Source organism: Coturnix japonica, chromosome 10 (assembly GCF_054131305.1).
Source record: "Coturnix japonica strain WE chromosome 10, WE-NBRP24, whole genome shotgun sequence".
Classification (NCBI taxonomy): Eukaryota; Metazoa; Chordata; class Aves; order Galliformes; family Phasianidae; genus Coturnix; species Coturnix japonica.
This window is the reverse complement of record NC_140672.1, coordinates 20,686,421-20,700,792: the sequence shown is the minus strand read 5'-3', so window position 1 is coordinate 20,700,792 and position 14,372 is coordinate 20,686,421. Positions and strand designations below refer to the sequence as shown.

Below are 14,372 nucleotides of genomic sequence, written 5' to 3'. Positions count from 1 at the left end.
CCACATCCTGCCCCCCAAGTCACCCCACATCAGCCCCACATCATCACATGCCAGTCCCATATTGACCCCAATATATCCTCCACCCCACAGATGTCCCCCCAGTATCCCCCCATTGACCCTCCCGCCCCATAGATGCCCCTTATTGCCCCCTAAGTGCCCCCCTGCCCCCCAAGTCACCCCACATCAGCCCCACAACATCACATTCCAGTCCTATATTGACCCCAATATATCCTCCCACCCCACAGATGTCCCCCCCAATATTCCCCCATTGATTCCCCCCAGCCCCATAGATGCCCCCCACCCCCTCCCTGCCCCCTATGGGGTGGCCCCCCACCGTGACATTGATGTCCCCCCCCACCCCATAGATGTCCCCCCAATGTCCCCCCATTGACCCTCCCGCCCCATAGATGCCCTTTATTGCCCCCAATGACCCCCCTGCCCCCCAAGTCACCCCACATCAGCCCCACATCATCACATTCCAGTCCTTTATTGACCCCAATATATCCTCCCACCCCACAGATTTCCCCCCCCAATATCCCCCCATTGACCCCCCTTCCTGCCCCATAGCTGCCCCCCCCCTCCCTGCCCCCTAAGTGTTGGCTCAGCAGCCCCATGGCCTCTCGCACACCCACCCCCCCAGGCTGACAGCGCAGGGTCTGTCCCCCCACATCCCCCTGTTGTCCATGGCCACACAGTCCTCGCCCCCCCCGGCCTCGTCGGGTTGACCCCAACGCCAGTTCCTGTGGGGTGAAGGGGGGGGGGTTACAGCCCTATAGCGCTATGGGGCACCCCATAGACATCACATAGACACGTAGACACCCCATAGCCCCATAGACACCCTGTAGCCCCATAGACACCCCATAGCCCCATAGACACCCCATAGCCCTATAGACGCCCCATAGACACTCCATAGGCAGCCCATAGCTCCATAGACAACCCATAGCCCCATAGACACCACATAGACACCCCATAGACACCCCATAGACGCCCCATAGCCCCATAGACACCTTATAGCCTCATAGACACCCCATAGCCCCATAGACACTCCATAGCCCCATAGACGCCCCATAGACACCCCATAGCCCCATAGCCACCCTATAACCCCATAGAAGTCCCATAGCCCCATAGATGCCCCATAGCCCCATAGACAACCCATAGCCCCATAGACGCCCCATAGGACACCATAGACACCCCATAGACACCCCGTAGCGCCATAGGCGCCCCATAGGCACCCTATAGCCTCATAGGCACCCCATAGCCCCATAGACGCCCCATAGACACCTCATAGCCCCATAGCCACCCTATAGCCCATAGACGTCCCATAGCCCTATAGATCCCCCATAGCCCTATAGATGCCCCATAGCCCCATAGACACCCCATAGCCCCATAGACGCCCCATAGACACCCCATAGCCCCATAGCCACCCTATAGCCCCATAGATGTCCCATAGCCCCATAGACACCCCATATACACACCATAGACACCCTATAGCCCCATAGACACCCCATAGCCCCACACCTGAAGCTCAGGTTGCTGCCATCCACCCATTGGAAGGATCCCTCCGTGCTGCGGTCGTGGAGCCCGATCCACGTCTCATGTTGGGGGGCCAACGAGGTCAGGAACTCCTGTGGGGCAGGACCCATAGCGACCCATGGCGCCCCATAGGACACCATAGAAATCAATGGCGCCCCATAGGACACGATAGAAATCAATGGCGCCCCATAGGCACCATAGAAATCAGTGGCGCCCCATAGAAACCGATGGTGTCCTATAGTGCCATATAGAACCCTATATAACCCCATAGTGCCCCATAGCGACCCACAGCGCCCCATAGAAACCAGTGGGACACATGGAGCCCTATAGCGCTACTCATGGTGCCTCACTGTGCCCCATAGAGCCCCATAGAAATCAATGGCGCCCCATAGAAACCTATGGCATCCTATAGTGCCATATAGAACCTGGTATCACCCCATAGTGCCCCATAACAGACTGTAGCACCCCATAGCAACCCATATCACCCCATAGCAGACTGTAGCACCCCATAGCACCCCATGGTGCCCCATAGCGCCCCATAGCGCCCCACATCACCCACCTGCTCCTTTGCGTCCCCGATGACCACCAGTTGTGCCCCACTGTCCCTGCACCTCATATCACCCCACATCACCCCATATCACCCCATAGTGCCCCATATCACCCCATGGCACCCCATAGCGCCCCACATCACCCCATATCACCCCATAGCACTCCATAGCACCCCATAGCACCCCGTATCACCCCATAGCACCCCATAGCACCCCACACCACCTCATAGCACCCTATAGTGCCTCATAGCGCCCCATGTCACCCCACATCACCCCATAGCACCCCATATCACCCCATAGGGCCCCATAGCACCCCATAACACCCCACACCACCCCATAGCAGACTGTAGCACCCCATGGTGCCCCATAGCACCCCGTAACACCCCACACCATCCCATAGGACCCCATAGAAGGCTGTAGCACCCCATAGCACCCCACATCACCCCACATCATCCCACATCCCCCCATAGCACCCCATATCACCCCATAGCGCCCCGTAGCACCCCATATCACCCCATGGCACCCCATATCACCCCACATCACCCCGTATCACCCCATAGTGCCCTACATCACTCACCTGCTCCTTTGCGTCCCCGATGACCACCAGTTGTGCCCCACTGTCCCTGCACCTCATATCACCCCATAGAACCCCACACCACCCCATAGCACCCTATAGCGCCCCATAGCGCCCCACATCACTCCACATCACCCCACATCACCCCATATCACCCCATAGGGCCCCATAGCGCCCCACATCACCCCATGGCACCCCATAGCGCCCCACATCACCCCATATCACCCCACATCACCTTGTATCTCCCCATATCACCCCATAGCACCCCACATCACCCCACATCATCCCACATCCTCCCATATCACTCCACATCACCCCACACCACCCCATAGCACCCTATAGAGCCCCATAGCGCCCCACATCACTCCACATCATCCCACATCACCCCATATCACCCCATAGGGCCCCATAGCGCCCCACATCACCCCATATCACCCCACATCACCCCGTATCACCCCATAGCACCCCATAGCACCCCACACCACCTCATAGCACCCTATAGTGCCCCATAGTGCCCCATATCACCCCACATCACCCCATAGCACCCCATATCACCCCACACCACCTCATAGCACCCTATAGTGCCCCATAGTGCCCCATATCACCCCACATCACCCCATAGCACCCCATAGCACCCCATAGGGCCCCATAGTACCATGGAACCCCATAGTGCCCCACATCACCCCATATCACCCCACGTCACCCCGTATCACCCCATAGCACCCCATAGCACCCCACACCACCTCATAGCACCCTATAGCGCCCCACATCACCCCATATCACCCCACATCACCCCGTATCACCCCATAGCGCCCCATAGCGCCCCATATCACCCCATATCACCCCACATCACCCCACATCACCCCGTATCACCCCACATCACCCCATATCACCCCACATCACCCCGTATCACCCCATAGCACCCCATAGTACCCCACATCACCCCATATCACCCCATAGTGCCCCACATCACCCACCTGCTCCTTTGCATCCCCGATGACCACCAGTTGTGCCCCACTGTCCCTGCACCTCATATCACCCCACATCACCCCACATCACCCCATATCACCCCATAGCGCCCCATATCACCCCATGGCACCCCATAGCGCCCCACATCACCCCATATCACCCCACATCACCCCGTATCACCCCATAGTGCCCCACATCACCCCACATCACCCCGTATCACCCCATAGTGCCCCACATCACCCACCTGCTCCTTCGCGTCCCCGATGACGACCAGTTGTGCCCCACTGTCCCTGCACCTCATATCACCCCATAGCACCCCACACCACCCCATAGCACCCTATAGCGCCCCATAGCACCTCACATCACTCCACATCACCCCACATCACCCCATATCACCCCATGGCACCCCATAGCGCCCCACATCACCCACCTGCTCCTTTGCGTCCCCGATGACCACCAGTTGTGCCCCACTGTCCCTGCAGTTCCCCTGGGCCTGCGCCCACCCCACAGATCCGCTCCCCACATGGTAACAGCTGCCCCCATTGAAACGCCAGCCAATGGGGCAGACCCGGCACCAGGAGCCTGTGGGGCAACATAGGGGGCATTGGGACCCATAGACACCAGTGTCAGCCCCATAGGGTCCCTATGCCCCATAGACCCCAATGTCACCCCATAGGGTCCCTGTGCCCCATAGACCCCAGTGTCAGCCCCATAGACCCCAATGTCCCCATAGACCCCACTGTTCCCCCCCCATGTCCCCATAGACCCCAATATCACCCATATAGGGTCCCTATGCCCCATAGACCCCAATGTCACCCCATAGGGTCCCTATATCCCCATAGACCCCAATGTCAGCCTCCATGGGATCCCATCGCCCCATAGACCCCAATGTCACCCCATAGGGTCCCTATGCCCCATAGACCCCAATACCCCCCCCATGTTCCTAAAGACCCCAATGTCACCCCCCATAGGGTCCCTATATCCCCATAGACCCCAATGTCCCCCCCTTATAGGGTCCCATCGCCCCATAGACCCCAATGTCACCCCTATGGGGTCCCTATGCCCCATAGACCCCAATGTCACCCCCCATGCCCCATATCCCCCCATATTGCCCCATATCCCCCCCATATCCCCCCATAGTGACCCCATATTCCCCCATAGAGCCCCATTGACACCCCATAGAGCCCCATATCCCCCCATATCCCCCCACATCCTCCATATCCCCCCCATATCCCCCATATAGAGCCCCATAGACACCCCATATCCCCCCACATCCCCCCATATCTCCCCCATATCCCCCCCACATCCCCCCATATCCCCCCATATAACCCCATATCTCCCCCATATGCCCCCATAGAGCCCCATAGACACCCCATAGAGCCCCATACCCCCCATATCCCCCCATATCCCCCCCATACCCTCCCATATCCTCCCATATCCCCCCAATACTCCCCATATCCCCCCATATTTCCCCCAATACCCCCCATATCCCCCCATATAACCCCATATCCCCCCCATATCCCATATCCCCCCATAGAGCCCCATAGACACCCCATAGAGCCCCATATCCCCCCATATCTCCCCCAAACCCCCCAATATCCCCCCCATATCTCCCCCATATCCCCCCCATACCCCCCATATCCCCCCATATAACCCCATATCTCCCCCATATCCCCCCATAGAGCCCCATAGACACCCCATAGAGCCCCAGATCCCCCCATATCTCCCCCAATGCCCCCCATATCCCTCCATAGAGCCCCACTGACACCCCATATCCCCCCATAGAGCCCCATAGACACCCCATAGAGGCCCATAGAGCCCCATATCCCCCCATGTCTCCCCCAACCCCCCCCATATCCCCCCCATATTCCCCCCATATCTCCCCCATATCCCCCTATATTCCCGCATATTCCACCCATATCCCCCTATATCCCCCCATATCCCCCCCATACCCCCCCTATATCCCCATATTTCCCCATATCCCCCCACAGTGACCCCATATCACCCCATAGAACCCCACAGAGTCCCATAGACACCCCATATCCCCCCACATCCCCCCATGTCCTCCCATATCCCCCCCATACCCCCCATATCCCCCCATATCCCCCAATCCCCCCCGTATTCTCCCATATCCCCCCATATCCCCCCATATCCCCCCTTATCCCCCCATATCCCCCCATAGAGCCCCACTGGCACCCCATGGAGCCCCATATCTCCCCTTATCCCCCCATATCCCCCCTCATATCCCCCATATCCCTCCATACCCCCCCATATACCTCCCCATATCCCTGTATCCCCCCATATCCCCCCAATACCCCCCATATTCCCCCATAGTGACCCCATATCCCTCCCATAGAGCCCCATAGACACCCCATATCCCCCCATTGAGCCCCATAGACACCCCATATCCCCCCATATCCCCCCCATATCCCCCCACATCTCCCCATATCCCCCCATATCCCTTCCATATTTGCCCATAGAGCCCCATAGACACCCCATATCCCCCAATATCCTCCCATAGAGCCCCACTGACACCCCATATCCCCCCGTAGAGCCCCACACAGCCCCATACCCCCCCATATCCCCCATATTTCCCCATATCTCCCCCATATCTCCCCCATGCCCTCTCCATGCCCTCCCATACCCCCCCGTATCCTTGTATGCCCCCATATCCCCCCCATATCCCCCCACATCTCCCCATATCCCCCCATATCCCCCCATATCCTCCCATAGAGCCCCACTGACACCCCATATCCCCCCATAGAGCCCCACAGAGCCCCATACCCCCCCATATCCCCCCATATTTCCCCATATCTCCCCCATATCTTCCCCATGCCCCCTCCATGCCCTCCCATACCCCCCCGTATCCCTGTATCCCCCCATATCCCCCATATCCCCCCACATCTCCCCATATCCCCCCATATCCCTTTCATATTCGCCCATAGAGCCCCATAGACACCCCGTATCCCCCCATATCCTCCCATAGAGCCCCACTGACACCCCATATCCCCCCATAGAGCCCCACAGAGCCCCATACCCCCCCATATCCCCCCATATCCCCCATATCCCCCCATATCCCCCATATCCCCCATATCCCCCCCATATCCCCCATATTCCCCCATATCCCCCATATCCCCCATATCCCCCCATATCCCCCCATATCCCCCATATCCCCCCATATCCCCCCATATCCCCCCATATCCCCCATATCCCCCATATCCCCCATATCCCCCCATATCCCCCCATATCCCCCTATATCCCCCCATATCCCCCCATATCCCCCCATATCCCCCATATCCCCCCATATCCCCCATATCCCCCCATAACCCCCATATCCCCCATAACTCACTGTTCCGGACCCACATCCCATGCAGCAGTTGATGCAGCGCGTTACGGGTCGTGCTTCGTTCCTTCCACACCGACACCATCTGCCCCGAAACTATGGGGACAACCGGGACCCCCATGTCCACATTGACCCCAATGTCCCCAATGTCCCCATTGTGTGGGTCCCTATATCCCCATGTCCCCATTGTGTGGGTCCCCATGTCCCCACTGGTGTCTATGCCCCCATATGGGACTATGGGGTGTCTATGGGGCTATGGGGTGTCTATGGGGTGTCTATGGGGCTATAGGGTGTCTATGGGGCTATGGGGTGTCTATGGGGTGTCTATGGGGCTATGGGGTGTCTATGGGGTCTACAGGGTGTCTATGGGACGATGGGGTGTCTATGAGGTGTCTATAGGGTGTTTATGGGGTGTCTATGGGGCTATGGGGTGTCTATGGGACTATGGAGTGACTATGAGGTGTCTATAGGGTGTTTATGGGGTGTCTATGGGGCTATGGGGTGTTTATGGGGTGTCTATGGGGCTATGGGGTGTCTATGGGACTATGGGGTGTCTATGAGTTGTCTATAGGGTGTCTATGGGGTGTCTATAGGGCTATGGGGTGTCCATTGTCCCCATTGTCCCCATTGTGTGGGTTCCCATGTCCCCATTGTCCCCATTGGTGTCTATGCTCCCATATGGGCCTATAAGGTGTCTATGGGGCTATGGAGTGTCTATGGGGCTATGGAGTGTCTATGGGGCTATAGGGTGTCCATTGTCCCATTGTCCCCATTGTCCCCATATCCCCATTGTCCCCATTGTCCCCACTGTCCCCATTGTCCCCATTGTCCCCATGACCCCATTGTCCCATTGTTCCCATTGTCCCCATTGTCCCATTGTCCCATTGTCCCATTGTCCCCATTGTTCCCACCCTCGAGTCTCATTGAGCTCTGATTGGCCGTCAGGGTCTCCAGCAGCGCCGCCATCTCCAAACCTATAGGGGAAAATAGGGGATATATGGGGTCATTGGGATCTATGGGGCATAGGGACCCCATAGGGGTGACATTGGGGTCTATGGGGTGATGGGACCCTATAGGGGGTGACATTGGGGTCTATGGGGCGCAGGGACCTTATAGGGGATGACATTGTGGTCTATGGGGTACAGGGACCCTATAGGGGTGATATTGGGGTCTATGGGGACATAGGGACCCCATAGGGGTGACATTGGGGTCTATGGGGCACAGGGACTTTATAGGGGGTGACATTGGGGTCTATGGGGTGCAGGGACCCTATAGGGGACGACATTGTGGTCTATGGGGTACAGGGACCCTATGGGGTGACATTGGGGTCTATGGGGACATAGGGACCCTATAGGGGGTGACATTGGCGTCTATGGGGACATAGGGACCCTATAGGGAGTGACATTGGGGTCTATGGGGCACAGGGACCCCATAGGGGTGACGTTGGGGTCTATGGGGCACAGGGACCCTATAGGGGGTGACATTGGGGTCTATGGGGCACAGGGACCCCATAGGGGTGATATTGGGGTCTATGGGGACATAGGGACCCTATAGGGGGTGACATTGGTGTCTATGGGGACATAGGGACCCTATAGGGGGTGACATTGTAGTCTATGGGGCACAGGGACCCTATGGGGGTGATATTGGCGTCTATGGGGACATAGGGACCCTATAGGGGTGACATTGGGATCTATGGGGCATAGGGACCCCATAGGGTGACATTGGGGTCTATGGGGTGATGGGACCCTATAGGGGTGACATTGGGGTCTATGGGGCACAGGGACCCTATAGGGGGTGACATTGGGGTCTGTGGGGTATAAGGACCCTATGGGGTGACATTGGAATCTATGGGGCATAGGGACCCTATAGGGGGTGACATTGGGGTCTATGGGGACATAGGGACCCCATAGGGGTGACGTTGGGGTCTATGGGGACATAGGGACCCTATAGGGGTGACATTGGGGTCTATGGGGCACAGGGACCCTATAGGGGATGACATTGGGGTCTATGGGGCACAGGGACCCCATAGGAGTGACATTGGGGTCTATGGGGACATAGGGACCCCATAGGGGTGACATTGGGGTCTATGGGGTGATGGGACCCTATAGGGGGTGACATTGGGGTCTATGGGGCACAGGGACTCTATAGGGGGTGACATTGGGTTCTATGGGGCACAGGGACCCCATAGGGGTGACGTTGGGGTCTATGGGGCACAGGGACCCTATAGGGGATGACATTGTGGTCTAAGGGGCACAGGGACCCTATAGGGGTGATATTGGGGTCTATGGGGACATAGGGACCCTATAGGGGTGACATTGGGATCTATGGGGCATAGGGACCCCATAGGGGTGACATTGGGGTCTATGGGATGATGGGACCCTATAGGGGGTGACATTGGGTTCTATGGGGCACAGGGACCCCATAGGGGTGACGTTGGGGTCTATGGGGCACAGGGACCCTATAGGGGATGACACTGTGGTCTAAGGGGCACAGGGACCCTATAGGGGTGATATTGGGGTCTATGGGGACATAGGGACCCTATAGGGGTGACATTGGGATCTATGGGGCATAGGGACCCCATAGGGTGACATTGGGGTCTATGGGGACATAGGGACCCTATAGGGGGTGACATTGGGATCTATGGGGCATAGGGACCCCATAGGGTGACATTGGGGTCTATGGGGCACAGGGACCCTATAGGGGTGACATGGGGATCTATGGGGCATAGGGACCCCATAGGGTGACATTGGGGTCTATGGGGATATAGGGACCCCATAGGGGTGACGTTGGGGTCTATGGGGCACAGGGACCCCATAGGGGTGACATTGGGGTCTATGGGGCACAGGGACCCCATAGGGGTGATATTGGGGTCTATGGGGACATAGGGACCCTATAGGGGGTGACATTGGGGTCTATGGGGACATAGGGACCCTATAGGGGGTGACATTGGCGTCTATGGGGCACAGGGACCCTATAGGGGATGACATTGGGGTCTATGGGGCACAGGGACCCTATGGGGTGACATTGGGGTCTATGGGGTGATGGGACCCTATAGGGGATGACATTGGGGTCTATGGGGTACAGGGACCCCATAGGGGTGACATTGGGGTCTATGGGGCACAGGGACCCCATAGGGGTGATATTGGGGTCTATGGGGACATAGGGACCCTATAGGGGGTGACATTAGCATCTATGGGGACATAGGGACCCTATAGGGGGTGACATTGGCGTCTATGGGGCACAGGGACCCTATAGGGGATGACATTGGGGTCTATGGGGCACAGGGACCCTATGGGGTGACATTGGGGTCTATGGGGACACTCACCCCGTTTCTTCAGCTCCGTCTGGTTCCCCTCCAGCATCGCCAGCCCCACATCCAGCGCTGAACCTGTGGGGCGTCCCACTGTCACCACTGCCCCATAACCCCACATCACTGCCCCCCAAGTCCCCATGGCCCCATAACACCATGTCACTGTCCCCATAACCCCATAACCCAATCTCCCCCCCCCCCCATACAACGCCATATCCCAGCCCCCTTGTGCCCATGGCCCCACATCCTCCCCTATAACCCCATAACCCCATATCACCCCCATAGACCCCATAACCCCATAGACCCCATAACCCCATGGCCCCACATCCCCCCCCATGTCCCCATAACCCCATAACCCCATATCACCCCCATAGACCCCATAACCCCATAGACCCCATAACCCCATGGTCCCACATCCCCCCCCATGTCCCCATAACCCCATATCACCCCCATAGACCCCATAACCCCATACACCCCATAACCCCATGGCCCCACATCCCCCCCCATGTCCCCATAACCCCATAACCCCATATCACCCCCATAGACCCCATAACCCCATAACCCCATGGCCCCACATCCTCCCCCATGTCCCCATAACCCCATATCACCCCCATAGACCCCATAACCCCATAGACCCCATAACCCCATAGACCCCATAACCCCATGGTCCCACATCCCCCACCATGTCCCCATAAACCCCATATCCCCCCCCATACCCCTATAACCCCATATCACCCCCATAGACCCCATAACCCCATAGACCCCGTAACCCCATAGACCCCATAACCCCATGTCACCCCACATCCCCCCCACGTCCCACCGTTGTTCTCCAGCAGCTGCTGATTCTCCTTCAGTTGCTGGATCTCACGGGACAGCGCCGCGTCTATGGGGCAGGAGAGGAACAGTGACACCCCATAGCCCCATAGAACCCTCTGCCTCACAGCCCTCACTGCCCCATAGACACCCCGTAGTCCTCATAGAACCCCCTGACCCATAGACACCCCATAGGCTCCACTGAACCCCCTTAGCTCCATAGACAGCCCTCAGACCCCATAGAACCCCCTGCCCCATAGACACCCCTTAGACCCCATGGAAACCCCATAGCCCTCACTGCCCCATAGACACCTCATAGGCCCCATAGAACCCCCTGCCCCATAGACACCCCATAGGCCCCACAGAAACCCCATAGTCCCCCACTGCCCAACAGACACCTCAGAGACAACCCCTGCCCCATAGAAACCCCTCAGACCCCATAGAATCCCCTGCCCCATAGACACCCCATAGAACCCCACTGCCCCATAGACACCCCATAGGCCCCATAGAACCCCCTGCCCCACAGACACCTCATAGACCCTGCAGCCCCATAGACACACCATAGACGCCCACTGCCCCATAGACGAACAGTAGGCCCCATAGAACACCCTGCCCCATAGAAACCCCTCAGACCCCATGGAAAACCCATAGACACCCCTCAGACCCCATAGAACCCCCTGCCCCATAGACACCCCATAGACACCCCATAGCACTCACTGACCCATAGACACCCCGTAGGCCCCATAGAAACCCCATAGACACCCCTCAGACCCCATAGCCCTCACTGCCCTATAGGCCCCGTAGACCCCATAGAATCCCCTGCCCCACTGTCACCCCATAGACCCTGCTGCCCCATAGACACCCCATAGAACCCCACCGCCCCATAGACACCCCATAGAACCCCACTGCCCCATAGACACCCCATAGGCCCCACTGCCCCATAGACACCCCATAGGCCCCATAGAACCCCCTGCCCCATAGACACCTCACAGACCCCCCTGCCCCACAGAGCCCAGAGCTCCCCATAGTCCCACACACCTCAGAGACCCCCATAGCCCCACAGATTCCCATAGACCCCTAGAACTCCCCACACCCCCATGTCCCCACATTGTCCCCATGTCCCCTAATGGCCCCACATTGTCCCCATATCTCTCCCATATCCCATATCCCCCCATACCCCCACATTGTCCCCATGTCCCCCTATGTCCCCCCCATGTCCCCACATCCCCATGTCCCTCCCATATCCCATATCCCCCCATGTCCCCAGACCCCAATGACCCCACAGTGTCCCCACATTGTCCCCATATCCCATATCCCCCAATGTCCCCACACCCCAATATCCCCCAATGTCCCCATATCCCCCAACGTCCCCATGTCCCCCCATGTCCCCCCCAATGTCCCCTCACCACCCTGTCCCCATAACACCCCCCATATCACCCCATTTCCTCCCATGTCCCCACAATGTCCCCATATCCCTCCCATATCCCATATCCCCCAATGTCCCCACACCCCCATGTCCCCCCCATGTCCCCTCACCCCCCTGTCCCCATATCACCCCCCAAGTCCCCCCATATCCCCCCATATCCCCACATTGTCCCCATGTTCCCCCCTGTTCCACCATGTCCCCTCACCCCCCTGTCCCTATAACATCCCCATATCCCCACAATGTCCCCGGACCCCTCCTATATCCCCCCATGTGCCCATGTCTTCCCATGTCCCCCCCATGTCCCTACACCCAAATATCCCCACATTGTCCCCATATCCCTCCCGTATCCCCCAGTGGCCCCACACCCCCATGTCCCCCCCATGTCCCCCTCCATCCCTCCCATATCCCCCCATATCCCCCCATATCCCCATAATGTCCCCATGTCCCCCCATGTCCCCCCACCCCATTTCCCCCCCATGTCCCCCCAGCCCCACTCACGCCGTCCCAGCATCGTCCCCAGCATCACCCCCCAGGCCACCACGGCCCCCCCCAGCAGCAGCAGCAACATCCACATCCCATGGGGGGCTGCCCCACAGGATCCCCCCCATCGCCACCCCCAACTTGTGGGGCCGGCAATGGGGCTGGATGGGGTCCCATCCTCATGATCCCCCCTATGGCTCCATAGGGCGACACCAGCCCGGCCCTGCCCCATGGCTGCAGTGACGCCGGTGGGGACACCCGGAGTTAATTGTCACCCTGCCCCATAAGTGCCAGTCCCACAACTATGGGGCAGCCCCCACCCCCTTCCCCCGCCCCATAAGTGCCACCCAGCCCTATGGAAGGAGGAACTGGGAGTGGGGTGGGGACAGGATGTGGCCAGCAGTGCTGTGACAACGGGAATATATGGGGGGGGGGATGGCCCCATTGACCCCATAGGGACAAGGGACGGCCCCGTGTCCCCATAGACTGATATTTGGGTCTCTGTGGGATACCCCATAGGCCCCATTGAACCCCCATAGCCCCATAGACACCCCATAGGGCCTACGGAAACCCCATAGTCCCATAGACACCGCATAGGCCCCACTGAACCCCCATAGACCCATAGACACCCCATAGGCCCCATTGAACCCCCATAGACACCCCATAGGGCCCATGGAAACCCCTGTAGAACCCCCTGCCCCATAGACACTCCTTAGACCCCATGGAAACCCAAATAGGTCCTATAGAACCCCCTTCCCCATAGACACCCCATAGACCCTGCAGCCCCATAGACACACCACAGACCCCCACTGCCCCATAGATACCCCTTCAGACCCCATAGCCCTCACTGACCCATAGACACCCTGTAGGCCCCATAGAACCCCCTGCCCCATAGACACCCCTTAGACCCTGCTGACCCATAGACACACCACAGACCCCCACTGCCCCATAGACACCCCGTAGGCTCCATAGAACCCCCTGCCCCATAGAAACCCCTCAGACCCCATGGAAACCCCATAGACAACCCATAGGCCCTATAGAACCCCCTGCTCCATAAACACCCCTCAGACCTCATAGCCCTCACTGCCCCATAGACACACTGTAGGCCCCATAGAACCCCTTGCCCCATAGAAACCCCTCAGACCCCATGGAAACCCCATAGACAACCCATAGGCCCTATAGAACCCCCTGCCCCATAGACACCCCATAGACCCCATAGCCCTCACTGCCCCATAGACACCCCGTAGGCCCCATAGAAACCCCATAGCCCCATAGACACCCCTCAGACCCCATAGCCCTCACTGCCCCATAGACACCCCATAGGTCCCATAGCCCTCACTGCACCATAGACACCCTGTAGGTCCCATAGACCCTGC

At 58.5% G+C, this 14,372-nt stretch overlaps 1 protein-coding gene across 2 annotated transcripts; it reads right to left on the bottom strand.

The window, feature by feature from the left end:
- Positions 1–472: 472 nt before the first annotated feature.
- Positions 473–13,344, bottom strand: LOC107307240 (C-type lectin domain family 4 member G-like). Of its 2 annotated transcripts, XM_085510701.1 has the most exons (8): positions 13,015–13,339; positions 11,098–11,160; positions 10,293–10,355; positions 7,879–7,941; positions 6,974–7,063; positions 4,055–4,206; positions 1,519–1,625; positions 473–740 (listed from the first exon to the last, which is right to left on the bottom strand). In XM_085510701.1, the coding sequence occupies exons 1-8, from the start codon at positions 13,226–13,228 to the stop codon at positions 602–604; spliced, it is 891 nt and encodes a 296-aa protein (XP_085366827.1). In that variant the 5' UTR covers positions 13,229–13,339; the 3' UTR covers positions 473–601. The 2 variants fall into 2 exon arrangements, with proteins under 2 accessions (XP_085366827.1, XP_085366828.1); XM_085510702.1 differs by lacking the exons at positions 473–740; positions 4,055–4,206 and having other exon boundaries at positions 13,015–13,344.
- Positions 13,345–14,372: the final 1,028 nt, after the last annotated feature.